Source organism: Periophthalmus magnuspinnatus, chromosome 6, assembly GCF_009829125.3.
Source record: "Periophthalmus magnuspinnatus isolate fPerMag1 chromosome 6, fPerMag1.2.pri, whole genome shotgun sequence".
Classification (NCBI taxonomy): Eukaryota; Metazoa; Chordata; class Actinopteri; order Gobiiformes; family Gobiidae; genus Periophthalmus; species Periophthalmus magnuspinnatus.
In genome coordinates, this window is record NC_047131.1 from 21640592 (window position 1) to 21664747 (window position 24156).

Below are 24156 nucleotides of genomic sequence, written 5' to 3' on the forward strand. Positions count from 1 at the left end.
GTGAAGGCCTGTTCTGAGGCACTCTGTACCGCCTTCAGATCAGCAGAGAGGCGGCTTCACGCACAACTGACTTTTAAACTGCAGCTCAGAGCCAGAGACACTTCTCTAAATTATTTTTAACTTTTTTGCTCTTTTCCTCTAAGGCCAAGAACGATCTTCACTGGAAGTCCTCAGTGAGCAATTAGTCAGCGCAGGACAAAGAATTTTAGTGATGTGTGCTGCTTAATCAAGTGTGTGTACATTTAATGATAATGGAACTTTTCATTTGGAACTAAACTGAGCAAAGGGATGAAAGTTTACATATGTCTTACTTTTAGATCTGACTGACCTGCCATTGTCGGGGCAATTGTTCAAGTCCCATAGTTGCTGTATTGGCTAACACCATCAAGTTTCTTTGCTTTTTGAAAAGCATCTCAGACATTTGACTTTTCTAAAGGTTTTGTAAAAGGGTAAACAAAGCAAAATTACCTTATGAAAGTGGGGGCAGACACAGGAATATTCATACAATCTTAAGACACAGTTCATGTATTAGAACTCACTGGTTGACTTATTACCTTTAACGCTCTTACTGCACATGTCTGCCTCTCCAAAACTCCTCAAAAGCATGGTTATCAAAATTTGAGAGCCTTTCAACAGAGCTAAGATGCAGTGATTTGGGGGAAACGGTCCTTGCTCCATTGTGTTGAGTGGATCTGTGAAAGCAGAGGATTTGTGTGTGTTTGTGTGTGTGTGGTGAAGGTCATGATCCAAGGCCACCTCTATCTTCTTATCAATATGAAGCCTGCTCAATGCGGCTGGGCCTTGAATATGAATGGATACATTGCAATGTAACCCCTCACCTGCATCTGAAGCCGTGTAATGAGAAATGGTCACCATCTTAATGTATGTCATGGATCCCAATGGTAAACAACCTTAGTTTTTGTATCTTCACATTTATTCTAAATACAGTACAAGTCATTGATATTGACATATACAGCAAAAGCTTCTCCAAATTTACAAACAAATGAGTATATTGAAGAATTGAAGATGCATATTCTTGGATTGTGAAATGGAGTTATAAAAGGAGCAATAACCCTCAACCAAATAACTTCAATTTTATGTCAAGTTTGAATAACAACATGGATGGCAAGATAAAACCAGTCCTCTTAAGCTCTCCTTAGTACTTTTCTCATTCCATTCTTCCTTGTTGTTATTGGTTGAATACGTCTTATTTGTATAAACTCTTAAAAATCCTTTCACTCAATACTGTAGAATACTTTGAGCGAATCTGTTCTGTACATTCCCTTTTGTCTCACCTCATTACACCTTTAGAGACATCCCAGGGTGTGTCTTACGCTTCCTCCGCTACAATCACCGTCTCTGCACCTGCAATTTACTTTGATAGAACAAACACACATGACTTTGGATATTCTGGCATGCCACAACAGGAACAGTGAGTAACATCAACAAGTACTTCCTCCTGTCGCTATGAGTGAATAAATGATATTAAAAAAAAAACAAAAAAAACAGGATGCACTGACAAAATATTTTTTATGGTCTCTTGTGCACCTGGGGCTCTTCTGTTTGACATGCCAAATGCCTGCAATGACAAACAGCCAATCAAAACTGTCATCTTCATACACAGTGGCACGCAATCTGCTGCTATATTTCATATTATAGTTCATTTTATGATTTGTTAGACAGTTGTTTTATACAGCTTTCTCTGCACTGACAGTTTTTGTTGGTTTGAACACAATGAGTGTTGAATCATCTTATATCCACTGCTTTCAGAACGATGGAAAGTTAGCACATAGCAATTAAGAATTAAAAATTAAATTTCTCTCTTGGTCAGTGGTCAAAAGTCTTCAAAATATTGCCTATAGCAAGAAGCTGAAATCCATGAATACTGACATCATTTGATTATTTTGTTTAAAAGATTTACTTGCTTCTCCAGGTGTAGCAGTAACATTAGGATGGGTGTGATAGCTGCCAAGAAATCTAACTAAATTATATATTTAAAATAATTGGGAATTAAAAAATGTTTAGATGGGCATTTTAGTTGTTTATTTCAACAAGACACAATAGGTTTTGGTTATGGATTTGGTCCTGTTCATAGGTTAATTATCTGTTCTATTAAGGAAACACTAATTTGTTGCTTTTCACTACCTTCAAATAGTATCTTTCTCGGGGAAAATTTCAATATCTGTTCTCTTGTCCAAAATTGATACCTTTGGAAACATGTTGCACAGAGAATACAGATTTATGTCCACAAACCTTACACACACTGCACATCTCTGTCCACTGTCCCTGGAGGCTGGTTACATGACTGGTCCATCCCTGCAGCGTGCCCTTGGAGCAGCGACCTTTCCTGTTCTTCCTCGGAGCATTGATGCAGATAAAGAATGCCCCACAATACACCTCACCATTATCCTTATACTCAGTAGATGTGAGAGATGCATTATGGGAGGATGGACGAGGCGGGAGGAAGTCCAAGCTCGCTGTTAGTGTTTCCGCCGGATTCGCTGCTTGATAAATAAGGGTTGATGGAACACTTCTTATCAAAGCCATTACTGCAGAAAGAGCCAAATGAGTGTCATAGAGAAAGTTCCGCAGACGTCCAGGCCAAAACGGATGCCCTCCAGACACTCAAGTTAGCCAATACGGTCTGGGCAAAGTTGGTGTCCATAGCCAAGACTAAAAAACACCATTTTGTTTGAAATTATTGGTATGTTTCCTTTTAAAGATTTTCATGGTGCCTTTTAAAGGTGTTTCAGAACATAGTTTAGAAAGTCTTAGTTTCCAAAATGAGTACTAAATTCTCTTACCAAAAACTTCAGACCTTTTGCTTATTCACAGCTCAGCACAGTTCACATTAATCTATAGGGAATTGACATTGAGTTATCACTTGGCTAGGGATTTTATCTTTTTAAAGGCCTTCTTTAATTTGATCAAAATGAAATTCAACTGTGAAAAAAGGTTGGTTTTATTTTATATAGTTTTTGGACTGAACTGCTTATGATACTTTGGAGGGAATGCTGTCTTGATGAAATGCTCACAACCATTTAGAATAAACCACTTGTTTTTAGTTATATCTATCATCTAAAACAATCTTTTTGTGAGCCTCAAATTTGTAAGGGTTAACTTTTGCATGTGTCGTTTTCTTCAACTTTTAAAAGTGTGTGATTTGATTTTCTCACACTTTTGAAAGAGGCTATTGTCTCTGTCCGGTGTGTCTGAAATTGGGTGGTGAGTCCTTTTTAGGAGGCAGTGGAGGGGAAATGATTTGTATTCACCTGCTGTATCTGAATGGGGCCGAGGAGGGGCTGAGAGCGCTGAAGAGGGTTACTGCCACATAGGGCTCCCTTTATGCAGTAATGGATTGGCCTGACATTCACACACATTGTACTATGGTGCGTCTATCCATCAATAAGCTCTATACCTTACAAAACCAATGGCGGGGTTTAAACTCATGTCTTTGGGGATGGCACTGGCGTGACATAACAGGTGACACTCTGGAAAAAAAAGTGACTGCATTTTATCATTACAATAGATTTTGTTGTTTACGAGACCTGTAGTTTCTAGGAGTCCCATAGATTTTTTTTTTTTGGCTTACATTTTTTCTTCTATTCTATCTAACCATTTCTTATTTGTGGGTGATATTTTTAGTACTTTTTTAATGTGTTTGAGGTGCTAATGTTTTGCTAGCGGACTATAGATCAAGCGACAAATAAATCCTGATATATTCTCTTATTAGCAATGCTTGTTGTTCTGTGAGCTTTTGAAGCAGAGCACAGCACAGTTGTAGAGTTGCCATAATACTTAATAATATTTGATACTTGATACAGAATTTGATACACAATGATGAGAAAAACACTCTTTTTATTCAACATACAACAGTAGTTTCATAAAAGTACTGACTGGTCTCTTAGTGCTTATCTAAGACCTTTCTAAAACTATTCAGTGAAAGTCTAATTTTGCCCTATTTTTATACTTTTTATTTTCACAATCCATGTCTGTTATTTTTTTTATAATAATAAGTGGAATGTCTGAAAGAACATAACATACTGTGAGACATGCCTATAAGTCTCAAAAAGAGGTTGATTTAAATCTAAACTGCCGTAGTCCCTTATTTTTCTGCATTGCACGCCTGGAGAAATAAATGGACGACTTTATGCCATATGTGAATACTCCTCTCACAAACACCCAACATATGTCTTGTGCATCTCGTCCCTGTGCAGTCTCTCAAATTAATCACCTTCTCTTCTATTTCGCTTTTTTCTTGCCATTTTCTCCCTTCTTTTAGCACAGCGGGGCATTCTTCACCCACATCCACAAAAGAGACAAAGATGGAGCTTGGACGGGCCATAATGAGCACCTCCTCTTACAGTGTTGGACATTGGGGCGGCTGTACTGGGGGAAGCCTGGGTAGACAATACTGGGGATTGGAGGGTCTAGAGCCCTCCTAAAGCGCTCTTTGATTGAGAATCCTGGCTCGCAGTGTGTTCAGACAGGCTCTGATTGTGGACTTCTGTGGTTAGCTGTGAATTTGACCTTTGACATTCACAGGTTGGGTGAAGTGGGCTTTTGTTACCATGGATATAAAGGTGATGCGCAATAGCAAACCAGAGAGATTCACCTGCTCACTTTCTCACAGCAGACCACAGATTGTTCCATTGTTTTGGGCTTTGTTTATCAGATATGCAGGGTGGATTTTGCTGGACTATATGACACAAAGAAGCACTGATAGCTTTAAAAGACCATCTCCAGCTGCGTGCCTGCCTGCTACATCAGCACAGTTGAAATGGTAACAAATGCAATAGGCCATTTACTGGAAAATACCAGGGCGTTTCTAGAAAGGGCTGGGTGGATTTGTTGTTGACTTGCGCCAATGTGATGTAGCACTGACAAATGCTGTGGTGATACCAATCTGTTCAATTGTAAAACTGAATGCTATGTACTAGAGTATTATGCAAAAAAATAAAATAAAATAGAGGACAAAAAAGATGGCAAATGTTGGGGTATGATTTTTATCTTGGTTTACTGGCATTCACCATTTAGCTTGATAATTTCAGGTTGGAGTACTTTTGAATGTTGGGAAATCTCAGTAGAGTCTGAGGCAATTTATGTTTTAACATCTGAAATTTTCTGTAGTTAATCTAAATCTTATGTCCTTGTCCAGTATTGAATTCTTAGATTTAAGCATTTGCCTCCAAAGAAGACTGTACATGTTTCCAGGGCTATCTCCCACTGTGGTTGGACATTGTATAACACACTCTTTACATTTAAAACTACTTTAAAAATGTATGAATCCACTTCACCATCCATCATATATTCCATATGATGTGGAACAAAACTGACACTTCCTCCACCTGTTTTCCATAGACACTTATTGTTGCGCTCTAAGCTCAAAGTCAACTCCACATATTGGCCCCATCTTGAGAGGTCCTTCACATGCGGAGTAAGCTGCCCGGTGTGGACACGGAGGCAAACTGAGACACTAATCATAGCTCCATTGTTGAGTCCCGAAGGATGCTGGGAGGTTTTGAGAGGAGAGCAGATGTCGGGCGGACAGTCTCTTAAGAGGTTGCTTATGAGATGACAAATGAGCCTGGCTGTCTTTGCCCTTTTTCATATGTCTCTGTTTGACGAAAGGGTTGACATTTTTGGTCCGGATTGAGACTCCAGTACACCAGGGCATTGCTATGGTTACACGGTGTTCTTTGTACAAGGTGTTTGGTATTCATATATTTAGCCACATGCAATGTTCAAGTGCTATCCTCTGTTTATGCCTTTTTCACAGGTAGTAGTTGAATACAAAATGTAGGTTGTGATGTTGTCTATAGAGGATTTTAAGAGTCCTTTAGTTATTCAGGAAGCCATGTATTTTCCCGCTCGCCTGCATTTGGCCTTGATAATGAACCTCTGCTCAGCATATGAATAGGCTTGGCCATAACACACTCATGCGGTAGGAGGGGTGCTCTCCAAGCCCATTCTCTCTGTGACCCAGAGACCTCACAAACAATATGCAAATGCGGAAAAAGTAACTGTCTATAATCAATGTCCATTGGCTTTTCTGGTGAGATTGGAGTCTTTTCTTAAGCGCACCAAGGGATGGGCTTAGCTAAGGGCTTGACTAAAGTGAAGGTCAAGTTCAAATCCTCAGTCACTCATTACAACCAATGTTACTTCACATAAGCCCATTTTAATGAACTTTATTAAGGTTTCTGCTTATTTTTCATTAATGAGTATATACAGTATAAACCAGGCTGGTGCAGGAATGCTTGTATATAATAACAGTAAATTCTTTGATAAATATTATGTTATTAATTATACGTTTGTCATGATCTGTTTTGGGCTAGATCCAACCACCAGTTTGTCTTTATGGAGATGTTATTGCATTACCTGTATGGAGTTAAATTGTATAACTCCAAGAAGACAAACTGGTCAGGTCTCATCTGTGGAGAGGCAAGTCCGTTCACAGTAAGAATGATATTTTTTAGCTAGAAAAACAATGTAATTGGAAAACAAAAGCAGGACAGAAGAGTTCAATGTCATACTGTCACATTCCAGACAAAGCGGTTCCCCACCAGAAAAGTTACATGGTGCGCCTTTAAGATAAGCACGAAAATGACAGTATACCAAGTTGTCTTATTCTACTCCTGTTTTAATACATTGCATATTTTCAAGTCTCTCTTCAATACTGCCAAAACTACTCACGTAAAATAGATTAAATTCTGTTAAACTGCCCTCTCTCATTGCTAGCTGCTACCCACATGTCATTAAAAAGAACTATTTGACACATGGATCTGAAATATGACTGTAGCTTCCTTTAGCATGCTGCTCACACCTCCAGCCGTATTTAACCAGTGCTTAGTTCTGATTCAGGTTGTCTGTGGAGGGATTTCCTCTTGAAGCCTCCGTCCTGTCGGTAAATACCGCGTGCGTGCTAAAGAGCTGCTCCTTCACTCATTACCCCAGAGCACAGGAGACCGGCAAATCCCACACTCCTCTGGCCCACATCTGAAGCTCACTCGACGCCCATGTACGCTGCCCTGTCAAAGAGGAGGAGTTTACAAATTGGTGGACATGTCGCATTAGTACCAGACGTCAATTAGCGTTAAAAAGTGTAGAACCATTCTGTGTTCAGGAATGTAAAAAGTGCTGCCGATGCAAGTAGTTGTTTAACAAATTTAAAATAAGTTGCCTTGGTAAAATTTTAATTAAATCACATAATAATTTGGAGTTCCATTCAACAATATTTTGTAGTAATGAGTTTGATACTTGCAAAAGACATAAACACGTTCGGGGGGAGCTGTGAAACACAACGGGAGGATTCATTAGTTATTAATAAGTGTTAGTTGTTAATTTGCAATAAGGGACATGTTTCAAAGACCAATCTTGTAATATTCTTTTTTGGAAATGCTTGTGAATTTTAGACCATGCTGGATTTCATTAAATACAAATATGATTAGTAAGATCTCTAGCACTGCCTGAGGACCAGCTAATCTTAACTTTTAGGCATTTTATTATTGTTATTATTTTGGTCACTAATGCATGTAAATAGCAAACAACTTTTGAAATGTTCCAAATTTGTGTGGATATAAACATTTGCTGCACACTGCATTAAGGTCATTGTGTGACATTATACAGTGAAGATAAAAGACAGTGGCGTGTTTTTTTGGGCTCTGGTGTCTCCCTGAACAACAGCACCACTATTCATATGTTAACAACCCCAATTATTTGCATACGTCCAATTATAAAAGCTAATGAGCAGATTATGGGAAATGCCTGCTGCTGACGCCGGCTGTAGACTTTCTATTGTGATCCTCGGAGGCCATTGAAGGGGGCCAGTGAAAGACCAGATTCACAACATACAGTAGGCTACACATCATCTCTATCTCAAGAGGAGACATCTTTTTACAAACAGCATAACTTTAGTTTTAAAGGTGGCGGATGGTCCAACAGCTTCTTGTCCTTATGGAAATGTTATCGCTTTGCCTGGGATGTTTCAGTGTATGTTATCAAACTTATCTACCTTACATTTATTCAATTGCAGGTGTATTATTACCCAGAAACGTCTTGGAAAACATCTATTGTCCCTGTGAGTGGGGTCGTCTCTTCACAGATCTGACCTATAAGTTAGCCTTCTAGTGCCACCTGCTTCCTCCCATGGAGATAGAAAAAATAATAATAAATTGCATCATACAATAGATTATTTCAGGCAAAGCAATGACATTTCCATGGACACAAGCAAGTGATACGTCGTCCACCAAAAAATTTACACAATGCGCCTTTAAAGAAGGTTTTCAGAAGCATGTGTTGGATTTTACATTTCTAGGAGTCAATAAAAACAACACTGTGCTTAATATTTTCCATAACTAGATTCAAATGTGTTTCAAACCTCAAAAGTACACATTCACATGAGGCACAGTTAGCGGTATCATTAACACTATAAAGATTCTATTATATGTGCTTTTATTTCATATCATCTCTAACCATTTTCAGAGAAATTACACTTTCATAACATCCACTTCCTACTTTCCAGCTGGATAGGCTTTTTTTTTCTGTAGCCTCATTTTGACCTATGTGTGAGGATCCCTGCTGCTCTTTTAAGGCTATGCAGAAACCCACAACCATCAGATCGCAAAGACTCCCAATAACTCAGTTAATTAGGATACTTGGAATGGGAGATATCAAAACTGTACAGTACAAGTGCAGGGATTTCTTCAGTAAGTTGATAGTTATGTGTGAATTTGAGATGAGGCAATGTTTGGGAGAAATTCAGAGCACATATTCTAAACGTGCTGCATACTAACATGCTCATTAGTTTAATTGATGTAAATCTTGCTTGGTCTAGATGAGTAAAAGCAGTACTGCCCTTGGACGCATTGTAGCTTTTTTAGTATAATAGTATTAGTAGTTACAGTTGAGGCTAGATATTATTTCAGTGCAGTGCTCAATAAAAGTGTTTGGTTCTTGGAGAGCACGCAGTCACAGGGCAGTGTGACCATAAAGGAAAATGAAAACAATTGCTGTTCTTCAAAGAAATACTAGTTAATGCTGTTTATAAACACTGAAATTATTATATATAAAAAGATAAAAGTTAAGTATTTCTAACAAAAATCATGTATTTGAAAAAAAGTTAAAGGTACCCAGCCCTAACAACAGATACAGGAATAGTCATAACTGTAGTAGCAGCTTTGGCACAGGCCTTGTTGAAGTGTAAGTAGGTAGCAGTAGTACACGCCATCTTTAGTAGGTATAAGTTGTAACTGTAGCAGTACTAGTGGCTGTAGAAATGAGTACTTTCAGCTAAACTGTAACACTTATTCCTCCCATATCTTTCTTGTTTCCCTATACACTGCTATTCATTCTCACTGCAAAGTCCTGATGCCCCGGTCAGCTCCATCTGTGCTCACACTTGTCCCTTTCCTCACTCTCTCTTTAAGCCCCTGTTTTTGAACATGTTTTGGCCTGGATGTGTGACTCGCTGCATGTGTACTTCTGTGACATGTGCACAAAACCAATTAGTTTTGGGATCCTGAAGTAGCTGACCACGGAAAATGACAATGGAGGGATTGAAGAGGCCGACTCAATGAAAGGCTGGACAGCTCAATGCAATCCCTCCACAAAGAGAGAGGGTTTGCTTCACACATAAAATGAACTGTGAATGGTAACTCCTGACTCAAGGTGGTCCTGTGTCGTGAGAGACAGTAATTGCCTGTTTATACTCATTTATTAATTTAACTGATTGGCCTATTAGTGCGATATACCAGGTGTTTCTCTGGTATTGTTGGCAACACTTCTCTAGATTGGATTTTGGTGCACGGAAAGATTTATTGTGTGGATATCCAGGGGTTTCAGAATGATGAAAATTTAGAACCGTCACCATAGCAGTTGACAATTCCAAACAAAGTATTTGAATGGTAAACTGTCCTCAAAATGGTGCCATAGAACAGGAAGCTGAAACCTATATACAAAATTGTCCTCACTTGTGCCTGGATAAATGGTATCAAATGATCCCTTTTGAACAAATGCTACTAGTGATCATTGGTGTAGCTTCAAAGATACTCTTTGATTTTTTATGTAACCTAAATTATGAAATATATGGCGTTTAATCTAATCCCTATAATGAATTGTTGATAACTGTACTGTTCTTCTCAGGGACAGTAACGTTTAAATGAATATTGTTTTGAACAGTGGGCCGTGCTCTCCTATATCTTAGTGTATACAGAAGGATCCATTGGTGTCATTTACGGAAAGAACAGGCTTGCCAGAGTCGTCTCTCCTCGACCTGTCAGTTGTTAAGGAGTGCCCTTGTCTCCTGTAGATTGTATCATTGGTCTGACAGATTTTGGCACGGCTGACTCCAAACACAAGCTTGTCTTTATCTCGGCCTCAGCAGTCTTCGGTCGTGAGCGGTATTGACTCTGGTGCTTTCTGTTCGCTCAGCACAGCATCCACAGAAGGTTTTACAATACTGATGGATGTGTTTGGATTACATCTCTACAATAATGTAGCCTATAGAAAACATGGAAGGAGATTTTAGTCTTGCTTCTCAAATGCAAAAGTATTGTACTGTGAGTAGTAGGGCTGGGAGATAAATCATATTTTAATGGAGATCAAGATTCAGTCATTTCTAATTGTCAATGAAATGTTTGTTTTTTGAATTGAGAGGTCTACAGCCAAGATTGTGGTTTGGCGTGGAGTTCAGACTTAAATTCAAATGAGATCTGGCTATTTTTTGTGTTAAATGACAGATTAAAAGTATCTTTATGTTAATGAAATCAAAACTGAAAGCCATTTTTATACTGTTATTGATAAAACAAAATAATATCTAAAATTCAAAACTCAGTCAATATGGTGAAAAATATTATGACACATTTTTTGTCACATCACCCAGGTCTAATTGCTAGTGAATGACTGTAACAATAAGTCACTGAAAAGGTTTGGCAGAGAAGTGGGGACCAGTGAAACTGTGACAAAAATGATAATTATTAAAATGAAAAACAACAATGTAAAAAAAAAAAAACTTTTCAGTTTCATTGAATCATTTCTACACAGAGCCGTTCCATTCCATTTGAAATTCACATTAATTTGACAGTTATGCAAAGTTAAATCATTTCAGTCTAAAATCTACATTTTAATGATTGTTTGGCAGAATCTTAAGTTGTATTTCCTCCTCTTAAGAGCTCCACTTGAGCCTACACTGAGGCCCTTATGTCACAGGCTGCAGGAGGTTGGCCTTGTATCAGTGCTGCTTGGCAGGATAATTATAGCACACATGCAAACAGACACGCTAACACATGCGCACACACAATAACACACAACAACACACAAATGGGCTGACCAGCCAGAGCTGGGCTGCAACACCTCATTACACTGGGAAATGAATCCTGGATGAAGTCGTGGCTCTTCTCCAGATCCAAATCTCCGCTTTTCTCTGGGAGTCACCATAAAATTTATAATGAAACCATTTTCTCACTCGCTGTTTCCATTTCTCCTTTTGTCATTAGCCTTTACTGTGCTATGGCAGGTTGAACTTTATCATGCTTAGGACATTTTGCAATTTTATTGTAATTGGACTGGCATAAAACTTCAGATCTAGTTACAATCTGAGGTTGTATGATATTTGTCTTATAGTAGATTTATTGAGCAAATGCACTATGCAACTTTTTGTAATGGAGGCCCATCATCTTGCTTTGTGTAGGATGTTCCCCAGTATAGCATTAAACTTATCTTCATTTTACAGGTGTTCTGTTGCTTAAAAATACATAAATATAACATGCTTTCTTACATATCTGACCTGTAACTATGCCTAAAGGCTTCAAATGCACGTCTCTGTGGAGTTTAAGGCCCGATTCTGGAAAATTCAAGGCAAAGCAGTGACATCTCTATGGAGATGCGCAAGTGGTCGACCCTCTATCAGAAAAGTAGTATAGCATAGTTCACCTTTAATGCAGGGTTTGGACTATTTTTTCAGAAAACACAACCAGTTTTACTTCATTTGAGTTTCCCTTTACTGCTATTGCACCAAATAAAGTATTAGTTGCTTTACATGGTGTTTAGGCAACCGATTCCTCCTTGATTTGAAAGATTTCCATGAGTCAAAAGATAACATTTTGATTTGAATTCCATAACTGTTATTTTGTTGCTTTAAACTCTTGAATAGTCTTTTCAGTAAGTTTTCTTTTTTCAGCTTGATGGTAAAATGATTTTCTTTGTAATATTGATTCAAGGTCACGTGAGTGGCTTCATTCATGCATTGTAAACGTCTAACATTTATCAAGTTGCTGTTAAGCGCTTGTTGTCACTTTGATACTCCGTATGGTTCCTGTGCCTTCGCCTGCAGCCTACAAATGAGCTTGATCAAATTGCCCCATGGATCTTCCCCTGTCAGATCCCAGGCCAGCTCTGGCGGCTGGAGTGTACAACAGAGTGATTGGCTGTTCCGGGCTTAGAATACAGCCCTTTTTCCCCCGAGAGGTGCACTGGGAACTTGGTCTGCTCCCTTGCCTCCTCTGCTCCAGGGCCTCTATTGAATCATGACTGTAGGGCTGCTGCTGTAACAAATCAGTGTGCTCCCACAGGACATCCCAGCTCAGCCCTGTCTGTACCTCCTCTGTAGCCTCTGGTCCTAGCTCCCAAAGGTCCCATCTACAGGCCAGCCCTACCCACAGCCATGGGCACTAGCGCTGCACAATACAAGAATACAGAAGCACATTGTCAGGTCATTTGCATTGGTTATATTCATTATGTCTCTAGATTAGGTCCTGATGGTTCAATTCTATACCAAATGGAGTCTTTTATCTTCTTAGAGAAAATACTATTCTCAAAATTTGTGGTTCTTTTATAGTTAAGTTGTTTAGTTTAGCGCTAGGCTTTTCGATTTTCTTTAATCTTGTTTTTTGTGTTTAGATTCTATATGTGCAGCGCTGGATCATTTGGGATAGTCAGGGAAAACTCAAAAATCTGTTGTGATGGAGGTTTAATTAGATTATGTAATGTCCCAAAAGGAAATCCCTACTTAATTAACTAATAATCAATGGCCCATTAGCCTGCCATCAGTCACTTCGAGCCTCTAAATAGTCATCTAACTTGAACTTGAAACATCCCTAGTGAACTGGGCACTCTAAAAAGCAATATCCACTATAGAAATGCAAAATTGCTGCAACTTTATTAAACTTATCGCTCAAACAGATGAATTTAAGAGTGATAATGTCCCATGCCCTTGTGCTTTGATGAACACATTGATTTAGATGAGAGGCCCTATAGTGTCTCAGTGATGGCACTGATTAGCCGAGCAAAACGAGTCCATGTGGGATACATTGCGGCCCATTGGAGGCCTCTAGATCAAAAAGGTGGCTTCTAGCAAACTGCAGTGCATGGCAACTAACATCGATCAGCTCTGTGCCTGCCTGCCCAACTCATATACACTACAGACTACATTATTTTTATGATGGATGGTTTGAGTAAAACCTGCCATGCACTACAGGACAATTTGCCTGATCAGGGCCCGATTTGCCTTTGGATTGTAATATTGAAAATCTCATATGGTTCTCCTCATGTCTGTGGTAAACACTTTTTGTCTTATGTTTAAATGATTTAGTCCTGTAGTGTGTGGCGTGCTTAACATGTCAACCCTAAAATGAATGTGTTGTCTTTCCTTATCTACAGGTGTGAATGTGCATGTGACTGAGGAGAGGCGGGTCTTGGCTGTTTTTGGGGGCGGGACCGTTGTGACACACACTGATGATGGAGAGGAGGATGGTCACCGTTCTGCTCCTGCTCATCCTGGGACAGCTCACCACTGCACTGGAAGTACCACTTGACCGTAAGAATGCAAATCACACAATACAAAAGCAACTAGTAAACATGAAATTTTAAGGATGGAAATTTGGTCAATGTAAGAACATGATTCAATTATGGCAAAGTTATTGCAAACAGACAATACACCACAGATGAATATCCTACTGTGGAACATTGCAGACAAAGAATCAGCACCTCCATGGAGACAAGTGGGTTTTGGACCCTCCTCCAAAAAGTTACATGTTGCGCCTTTAAAATAATTAAAACATAGACAAGTTTTTGCACATCTTGTTCTTTTATTTAGGTACTGTGACTTGCTGTTGATCAGGTTTCACATATTGTCTTTGCAACTGTTTCACAATAATTGCATGCTTTTCTATGATATATTAGAAGTAGCGGTTCTAAAAATACTTCTGTATTACATATTTTTCACAGTAATGTCTGATTTTCTGTCACTATTTGTTGTTGCTCTTTCTTGGGACAAACACTAAAGTTCTTCAAGGATGTAAGTGGAGAATTGCTGTGAAGCTAAGAGATAGTTTTAGCTCTCTCTGTGTGTATTTTCAAGTGTTTAGTTTTAAGTGTGTGTGATTTTTGCAGTGGTCGCCCCGGCATGCTGTGTAATTTGTTTATTTGCTTGGTTTTGTTTGAGTGCTTCATTCATGCTGTGCGAGGCTGTTTTCCATACAGCAATAATATAAACAGCATGGAGTCCTGATATAATTTGTTTTGTCAAGGTCCATTAGTTATCTTCACTGCTTAGAAAGGAATCCATTCTAGGCTGTGGGTCGTTACAGTGAAGTCCGATGTTCCTGCCGCATGTTTAGAGAGCTTTTTGCTGTGGCTGCTGCTGTCCAAAGTGATGCACAGTCCTGAGTTTGCATGCTATTAGCCATGACCGCTCCTTGTGTGGTCAATACGCCATACGGAAAGACCTTAGTTATGCATTAAGCTTGTGATTGAATCTCTCCCTGTTTTTGATCGCCCTCAGTGTCGCAGCCACCGACCATAACTCACCAGTCCCCCAAGGATTACATCATCGACCCGCGAGAGAACATTATAATCCACTGTGAGGCCAAAGGAAAACCGCATCCCAGGTACAGGCCTATACATGCACTTTATTTATAGTTCTGTCACCGTGGGAACAACAGCACTGGAAGTCCTATATATGCAGCGGGATATAGCCTGTCATTGCCAATACATTGTAAAATGACTTTCCACCAAATGGCCTTACCCACACAGAGCAGTGTTCTGGCATCTTTCAATATTAAAGTCTATAGCAATTTCATGTGTCAATAAATTGATATTGAGTCTAAACTGTCAACTGTGGTATTGAAATTGGCATAGAATATCAAGCCTTTTCCTTGATATGAAAATCAAGTTTTAAACACCACTGCTGCTTACTATAATGACATAGAAAAGCCTTTGATTTTTCTTCACTGTCTCACACATGTTGGTAAGACTTCAGCAAATCTATCATACTAACAGGTGTCACAGTGAAGAGTTTGCGCTATTCATTTCAGTATAATTTTGATGAATGCATTGTTTTATCAAATCTCCTTTAGCTTCTCCTGGACGAGAGACGGGACCCACTTTGACATTGACAAGTTCCCAAACGTGAACATGAGGCCACGCTCTGGGACACTGGTGGTGGACATCAGTCAAGAGAAGGCAGAACATTACGAGGGCACCTACCAATGTACAGCACGCAACGACCATGGGACCGCTGTATCTCACAACATAGTAGTACGACAATCGAGTAAGTACACCCATGAATTTTGTACCAAAGCTGCTATGGCAAGACCATGACTTTTATCGGCCAATGGATGCATTTCATCTGTTTATCTGTTTCACTGTTGGATTTTCAGATTTTTCTATTGGTTAAATCAATGATCCTGTTAAGTCCTAAAAGGCAACTGCTATTGTGATTTTGGGTTTTACAAAAAAAAATAGAATTGAAGTGAAGTTCTGTCACTGTACACTGTTCAAATTATTCTTCAACTTCTTAAAGATAAAAAACAATCTGCCAGTATACTAAGTCTTGCATTCATTGAAACAAAAAAAAAAAAAAAAAAAAAAAAAAAAAATCAAATGACAGTCAGTGGAATAGTCAAACATTCTGAAACTATTTCAATGCAATTCAATTAATTTTTGTGGAGCCCAAAATCATAACAGCGGTCTCCTCACAAGGCTTCAAAAATGGTTGCTTTTGAAGTTAGAAAATGAAATTATGAAATGGTAATTTTTAAGTCAAGTAATTTGAACTTGTGTATATACATAAGAAAGAAAAGGTAGATATTTTTTGCAGTGTATGGGGCAATAGTAATCTTTTACGTTTGTGACTTAAAAAGACCATATTTGATCTTGTTTGGCCAATCACAGTTAGTTTCTCATTCGTCTCACTTTGCCTAATTGTTTCTGTCTTTTCTGTGGCTATTCATGAGTGACCCATATATTATGTCAAATTATGATACTCGGACACAAATCACATGTATTTTCATATCTCCTCAGGATCACCCTTGTGGTCAAAGGAGAAAATCAAGCCAATCGTGGTTCAAGAAGGTGTGCCTTTGGTGTTACCATGTCGACCCCCAGCTGGTTTACCTCCACCCATTATTTTCTGGATGGACAACAGTAAGACTTTTTAAATCTCTTGTTAATGATATTCTGGTCAGGTAGCCATTTCTCAGATGTTGAGACAATGGGGTCACATTCCTAATCCAAAAAATTAGGTTAGAGGATTTTAGCTTTAGAAGGATCACGTGTATAAGGGTGATGAAATTTTGGTGAATTTTAAGAAATTAGTTCACACAATTGTTTTATCTGGAAAAAAAATGCAATAGTACTTGTACTGTCTTGCTCTTATTATTTACTCAGACAAGTTGGGTAGTTTGTTTGTAGCCAGCCGTTGGTCTTATCAATTCTCATCATGTGTGTTGCAGACTTCCAGCGGCTGCCCCAGAGCCAGAGGGTTTCTCAGTCTCTGAACGGAGACCTGTACTTCTCCAACGTGCTACGTGCCGACTCCAGGAACGACTACATCTGCTATGCCCGCTTCCCCCACACCCAGACCATCCAGCAGAAACAGCCCATCACTGTCAAAGTCCTCAACCGTAAGTCCTATGATATGAGGAAGATTATTCATAGCTTGTTTTGTGTGTCATGTTTCTAATTGAAAAGCACTGTGCAAAAGTACTGTAGTAGATAATTTAAAAAATATAAAAAATATTTTACTAAATTGTGTCCAGACCTGGATAAAGAAGATGATCTTCAAATTCAGTGGTAAATACTTTCACTGAAAATCTGAGTGTATAATCACAAATAATGTGTATATAAATTTGATCAAATGTTAAAATAGCAGTTCACTTTAACATTTGTTCAAATTTATGTGCACATATTGATATAATTGATGGCCTGGAAATGAATACTTACATATATTTATATTTTGCCCGTTACTACTATGTCTACTACTGTATTACTTCATAACAACACCACAATTTTCAACTCCATCACAAGAATAGGAACTACAATTCAGTATTCATAGCAACACTCTTGCTTATCAGCATGTTTCTCACCTCAGTCAAACTTTTGCACAGTGCGGCATGTGTTGGTATGGCTGCGTAGGAGGAGAACAGTATTTCCTATCTCCTCGTCCATCCGCGGAGATGCCAGCGGTCACAGCTCCACTGAAAAGACATATTGTCAGGGTTTAGTGTGTTAGCTACTATGGAAGGCGTTCGTTTTATGGCTCTGTAAAATGTTCTGTCCTCTCCAACAACAAAGAAGGCTCTCATTCAAATCCATCTGACATTCTTTCATCTATAATTTAATTCACAACATCATTTAAAAAAGTGTTTTAAGTTATGTTTTGTTTGCTGTTTTAAATGTGTGGTGTGTTTTGCTTTTCTGTTATGTTACAGTGGATGCAATCAATGACACAGTGGCCGCTTTTTACAATGACACTGATTTATTTAGTGGTGAGTTTTGGCGCCCCTTAGTGTTAACCCCATGAATCTTGAGCTCCAGATGGCAGCTCTTACCCACTAACCTCTTTCAACCAGCTATCCAATGTTTCCATGGTGGAATTGGGGCATATTCTGGTGAGATGGGCTCCCTCTGGTGGTTACCCCTACACTGTGACCGTTAACCTTTCCTTACTAACCACTGTATCCTAACCACTGTATCCCAGCACTGTCCAGTTTAAAAAAAAAAAAAACGACTACAGAATAACTACCCATCAAGGAAGATTACCTCTTAATTAATTTTCTTCATTTTTAAGCCACTAAGCACTGGAACTAATTTGGTGAAAAGCATGTATTTATTCTATTGTGTTTGTTAAGCACCTCCATTATAAAATAATTATCCTACTTCAGTACATTTCTTTAATTCATTTTTGCCTTATGCTTTGGGGTTTCACATCTTCTTTTCATCTTGTATCCGTTCATCTTATACTTTACTTTATGTTCTGCATTTCTGTTTTATAATGCCTTTTTTATCAAGGCATGTAAAAAGTTATTATACTTTTCATGAACTGGAAATTACCAAGGGGTATGATAAGAATGTGGTATTTGCTAAGGTAGAGATGACAAATGACTTTATCTGGCAACTCTAGTAGAAAGTCATATGGCCCAAGTGAATTTAGTAATTTTTGGTTCTTAACACCACAAACAAAATACGCATAACATCTTTATTACTCTAATTTTACGAGCTTATGTTAATATTGATCTTTATTGTCACCCTCGGGGGAAATGATTTGGCAGCAAACATCCTTAATACCAAAGGAATAAAAACACACATGGACTATAAAAATTTACATCTTACCGTAAAATATGACAATAGTGGTCTCAAATGAAATGGCTTTCTGCCTGAGCCCCGTAGCCCTGATTAAATCTCTCCACCTCATAAAACAAAAAGGAGATGGGTGAAAATGAGATGCTTTGATTGCCTATAATGGTGAATCTTTGTATGTGAATGCAGAGGAGCCAGCGGATGAGCGACGGCCAACCTTCCTCACCCCATCTGGGCAGTCCAGTTCTAAGATGGTGCTGAGGGGCCAGGTGCTGGAGATGGAGTGCATTGCTGAAGGCCTGTGAGTACAAGAACGCACCATGACTGAAAAGGCCACCTGCTCCACTGCCCTAATCACATGAATGACTTTATATTACTGTCATTGTGAACGCAGGCCAACCCCTGAAATCTCGTGGACCAAAGTGAGTGGAGAGTTGCCAGCAGAGCGCACGTCTTTCCTGCACTATCAGAAAACGCTGCGTATCGTCAATGTGTCTGAAGCAGATGCTGGGGAGTACCGCTGTATGGCCAAGAACCAGCTCGGCTCAGTGCACCATACCATCCATGTAACAGTCAAAGGTGAGGCTCAAGGATAGCCGTATTTATGCTATATACTGTTAGTGTGAAAGTGTACAAAATAAACTCAAATGTCATGTCTTACAATGGTGAAGACCAAAACACATCATTATTTGGTTGATGAATGTTGGTACTATGATTATTCTTCTTCATTGGTCAAAATGGTATCGTTCATAGGTTGTTTTTTTTGTTTTTTTTGTTTTACCTGTGCCTATATCTGGCCTTTTCTGAAACACCATGGCTGTAAAATATGTGTCCAAATCGTGACCTTATCTCTCTCACAATCTGTTACTTTTTCAAGAGTAAGACTGAGTGACAGGTAGGTGTCTAATCAATCACAGAGAAGTGTGAGCTCTTAGGATGAGCAGATGACTGCCTAAAAACAATGTAAAGATGCAAGTACATGAATTGTGAAATGGAAACTGTGAACTAGGTCCAAGAAAATTGTGATGGGAATTTTACATATCACCCACGTCTACTTGGTAATATAAATTAAAAATAAATACAAATCCCGACTTAATCATTGCATTGCTGCATTATTAGCGCAGAAAAGTCCTCTGGTCTTTTAATTTTTCATTTCCTCATAGTTCATTCATGCACAGATGTCAAAAGGGCAGTCTGTAGAGTTACTAATGCTTCACCTGTCTGCTCCGTCTTGTTCTCAGCTGCTCCATACTGGATCAGTGGAGCTCCCAAGAACCTCATCCTGGCCCCGGGGGAGAACGGGGCTCTGACCTGCCGGGCCAGTGGCACGCCCAAACCCTCCATCAGCTGGGCTATGAACGGCATCCCCATAGAGAGTGAGTGCAGTGCTGTGTATAGACTATTGCTGTTAAATCACTGGGTTTCAGATCACAACTGTCTATAGGCTAAAGTGAATATTGTAAAATTGTAGATTTTTGCTGAGATGTAATGGGTTTTAGGGTGTAATCACTAATGGAAATGATTACTTGAATATAATTGATTAATGGTAATATTGCTTTAACAGATTCACCGAATGACTTGAGCAGAAAGGTGGACGATGACACTATAATTTTCACCAATGTCCAGACTGGCTCAAAGGCTGTGTATCAGTGCAATGTTTCAAATGAATATGGCTACCTCCTGTCCAACGCCTTCGTCAATGTGCTCTGTAAGTATTTTTAGCTAGCTCTATTTGCATTAAAGCATACTTTCCCATTTACATTGATTGAACAATAGTAATAACATTGAAATAATTGATGTCGGTCCACTACAGCGGAGCCGCCCAGAGTGCTGACGCCAGCCCACAAAGTCTACCAAGTCATCAAAAACCATCAGGCCCTGTTAGAATGCAGTTCCTTTGGATCGCCCATCCCTGAAATTACATGGTGAGTTAATTTACTGCAGTATGTTTAATAAATGATGTTGGTAAAGTCAGGATTATTCAAAAGTGTTGTTTGCTTCAGGTTTAAAGACACTCGGGCCAGCACCCTCAATTCAGACCCTTATAATGTACACGATAATGGCACTTTGGAGATACATGGAGTTCAAACAAGACATAGCGGCAAATACACCTGTGTGGCTACTAACATGCTTGGGATCTCAGAGAATCACGTCTACCTGGAGGTTAAAGGTAATCAGTATAAAGTAAAATTGTAATTCAGTTGCACACAATGTTTTTATAGTCATACATTTTAATTTATTTATATATATTTATATATATATTTAGAGTACTTTGTAATAATAATACCTTGAGTTGTTTTTTCTCTCCAGAACCCACACGAATCCTCAAACAGCCTGAATACAGAGTGGTGCAGAGGGGCAGAGTGGCTGTGTTTGAGTGTAAAGTGAAACATGACCCAACCCTTATCCCAACTATGACGTGGCTCAAAGACGATGACGAGCTGCCTGATGACGACAGGTCAGACACGTCTCTTTCAATTTACATTATTTGCAAAGAAAAATTGTGCTAAAGTTTAGCTTTGCTTTTCTTTCAGATTTGTTGTGGATTCAGACAGCTTGACCATCAATGATGTAAACTACGAAGACGCTGGAGTCTACACCTGCATCATGAACACCAGTCTGGACCATGACTTGGCCAGGACAGAGCTCACGGTTGTCGGTATGTCATCGAGTTTTCTTTTCTCATAAAACACTCAGATGGTTAAACTATCTCTCTCTCTTTGGTCTTACTCATTGATCTCTGAATTTATTGAACACAGTTTGTAAGGGGACAGAAAAGTGTATAGTAATTCTGTAATCAGCATGAGTACTTTATAACTGATGAAATCACAAAATATCCAAAGCATTTAGGACTAACTGACTATAACTTTTGTACTTGCCCATCTATCTGACAGAGGCCACGCCCACTCCACCTGTTGTCTATGGTAAACCTGTGTAAACTTGAGCACATTTTGGCTGTTGTGATGTATTGAAGTATGTGCCGCATGCTGTATCCAAGGATGCTTTTTTATGACAATCAAACAAGTGTTTATATTTTTGATGCCCAATTTGTCTGAATGCATTTCATCAGTTTGTGATGTATAAGTGATTGCAAAGATAAATTATAAATTCTTTTCTCTACTTAACATTTGTTGTTTTGCACTATTTTCATTCAAAGCATGTCTTCCACTGTATCACCATTATCAGTTTCAGTATGTAAGCTTCAGTTCATCCTCTCCAGTGAGTCTCCATCATGCTGAGTGATTATGGAACATGCTCAACAGGAGCATCCTTAATTGTACACACATAATACAATCCCTGCATGAATGTGAGAGCAAGTGAATTTTTTTTTTTACAACAACCTGTATTTGTTTATAATTAATATTGTATGTTTCAGTCTATTTTCAAAAAGGATTATTTGAATAGAAATAAATCTGTCTATCTAGTCTTATGTTGGATATTTATGACAATTACAGTAGAAGTAGTTAATAATCTGTGATATCTGTGGAACACTAGTTTTTACTGATGGTGTTGTGACAATACTGAAATTCCAAACTGTATTGAACACTGAGCCTTTGTCTTAGTATCAAAATTGTGTTTCTCTATTTAACAATACCATGTGGTCTTATAATAGGTCTTATATAGACCGTTCTAAAATTATTCAGGAAAGGTCCAACTTTCAAGATAATACAGTATTTCTCCCACTTCTGGTCCCTTAAATCTATGCATACTTTGAAGGTCAAGTTAAGAATTAAGTGATTAAATATTTTTAGTCATTTTCATTGTCATTTCCTTGCATGTCCCCTTTAGTTGTGTAACTATTCCTAGTGTAAATGTCATCTCATTGTGCTGTACTGTTTCTTTCAGAGCACCCTGACCCTCCAACTGACCTCGAGCTAACTGAGCCAAAAAAAAGGAGTGTCCATCTCACATGGACACCTGGGGATGAACACAACAGTCCTATTGAGAGTACGTACTAAACTAAACACAGTATACTGCTGTCAATCCAGATGATGCTGAGTCTTTTGAATACTGTATACTATATGACCTTATTTTCAACTGCTGCCTTATTTTCGTTTCATGTCATGCAGTTTTGTTATAAAGCCTCTAAGCACCGCCTGAGGGGAGATGTTTCAGAGTTTTTTGTGCAAAACATATTTTTGTAATGTTGTCTGTTTAGTGCACTCTACTGCACTGTAAGCCTGTAGTGAACTGAATCTGCTTCTAGAGATTAATATTAATATCACCACATTGTATTCAGAGTTCATTATCCAGTATGAGGACTCCCTGCACCACAAAGGCTCCTGGCACAATCTGACCGAGGTCTCTGGGATGAAGACCACAGCTCACCTGAAACTCTCTCCGCATGCGCACTATGCCTTCAGAGTCCTGGCCCTGAATGGAGTGGGACTGAGCCGGCCCAGCCTCCCTTCACGCATGTACAAGACCGAGCCTGCAGGTACACTAGGACTATATATTCTTTTCATTTATACACAGGTGTCAGATTGATGCTAAAATGTGTTGTATTTTACCTTTCTTCAGCTCCAGATGAAAATCCAACTGACATACAAGGACAAGGCACTGAACATGACAATCTGGTGATATCATGGAAGGTAAAGATAAAACGCTCTATCTAGGTTTAGATCTGGTGGTACTTGGAAAAGCCAGATATTGTTTTAAGTGGCATTTGGAGTAAAAAGTAAAGGGAAAGAGAACCACTGCTCTAAACGTATGCAAAATCACCATTGCTGGATGCTAGCGGAAGACAATTCACTACATCCAGTCTTTAAACAAAATTATTTGTGACTATGAAATGCTGAGACGTTGAATGAGCTTTAGCTTTTACCCTGTGCAGCCACTCACACCCACCCAGGCGAACGGTCCCGGGCTGCACTACAAGGTCATGTGGAGGCAGAAGGGAGTGGACAGTGACTGGATGGCAGTAACTGTGCGGAACACCTCCAAGTTTGTGGTCTCTGGGACGCCTACATTTGTTCCGTACGAGCTGAAAGTCCAGGCCCTGAATGACCACGGCGCAGGACCCGAGCCCGCCATCGCCCACGGATACTCAGGAGAAGACTGTGAGTAGTACTGACTCCTGAGACCTTTGCGAACAATAGCCCGGCAGGCATGTTTTGGTTTGCATAACTTCTTCTGTTTTTTCTCTCAGTGCCATTAGCTGCTCCAGACAATGTTCACGTCCAGGTGGTCAGCAGCAGTCAGGCTGCAGTGCACTGGGACGTGGTGCCTTCAAGACTACTGCGTGGACATCTCAAGGGCTACAGGGTGAGGTGTCATTTTAACATAATGGAAAGTTACATAGTGCAACTTGAAATTTGTTATACTAATGCTAAGGTTTTATAGTATTTTGAGTAGTTAAAGTTTGTGTTAAGTATGATGTGAGAGCATATAATTTAAAGTAACAAGTATATTACCCATTACTCAGCTTTACTCTTAACGTTAAGGCCTCAGGACCCAACAACAGACTATCCATGAGTTTCAGAATGAAGAAAAATTAGGACTGTTGTTAGAGCAATTAACAATTTAAAACAAAATGTATCTTTTAACTTGTGAAAAGGCTGTAAGCTGTCACTTATAACA

The 24156-nt window shown here is 39.1% G+C and overlaps 1 protein-coding gene across 12 annotated transcripts in view; it reads left to right on the forward strand.

Annotated features, from left to right (window-relative positions):
• Window positions 1-24156, forward strand: part of LOC117372778 (neuronal cell adhesion molecule-like) — a 64206-nt gene that overhangs the window by 29887 nt on the left and 10163 nt on the right. For 5 of the 12 annotated variants that reach the window (XM_033968627.2, XM_055222356.1, XM_055222359.1 and 2 more), the window contains 20 exons: window positions 13657-13813; window positions 14780-14885; window positions 15354-15547; window positions 16300-16422; window positions 16731-16901; window positions 17709-17765; window positions 18766-18877; window positions 18971-19155; window positions 19818-19952; window positions 20141-20284; window positions 20390-20501; window positions 20580-20746; window positions 20887-21034; window positions 21111-21235; window positions 21471-21500; window positions 22423-22524; window positions 22817-23014; window positions 23098-23168; window positions 23411-23636; window positions 23726-23841. In XM_033968627.2, the coding sequence (XP_033824518.1) occupies window positions 13732-13813; window positions 14780-14885; window positions 15354-15547; window positions 16300-16422; window positions 16731-16901; window positions 17709-17765; window positions 18766-18877; window positions 18971-19155; window positions 19818-19952; window positions 20141-20284; window positions 20390-20501; window positions 20580-20746; window positions 20887-21034; window positions 21111-21235; window positions 21471-21500; window positions 22423-22524; window positions 22817-23014; window positions 23098-23168; window positions 23411-23636; window positions 23726-23841 (2604 nt within the window). In that variant the 5' untranslated portion in view covers window positions 13657-13731. The remainder of the gene's footprint in view (window positions 1-13656; window positions 13814-14779; window positions 14886-15353; window positions 15548-16299; window positions 16423-16730; window positions 16902-17708; window positions 17766-18765; window positions 18878-18970; window positions 19156-19817; window positions 19953-20140; window positions 20285-20389; window positions 20502-20579; window positions 20747-20886; window positions 21035-21110; window positions 21236-21470; window positions 21501-22422; window positions 22525-22816; window positions 23015-23097; window positions 23169-23410; window positions 23637-23725; window positions 23842-24156) is intronic. The other 7 variants (XM_055222354.1, XM_055222357.1, XM_033968629.2 and 4 more) reach the window with 3 other exon arrangements.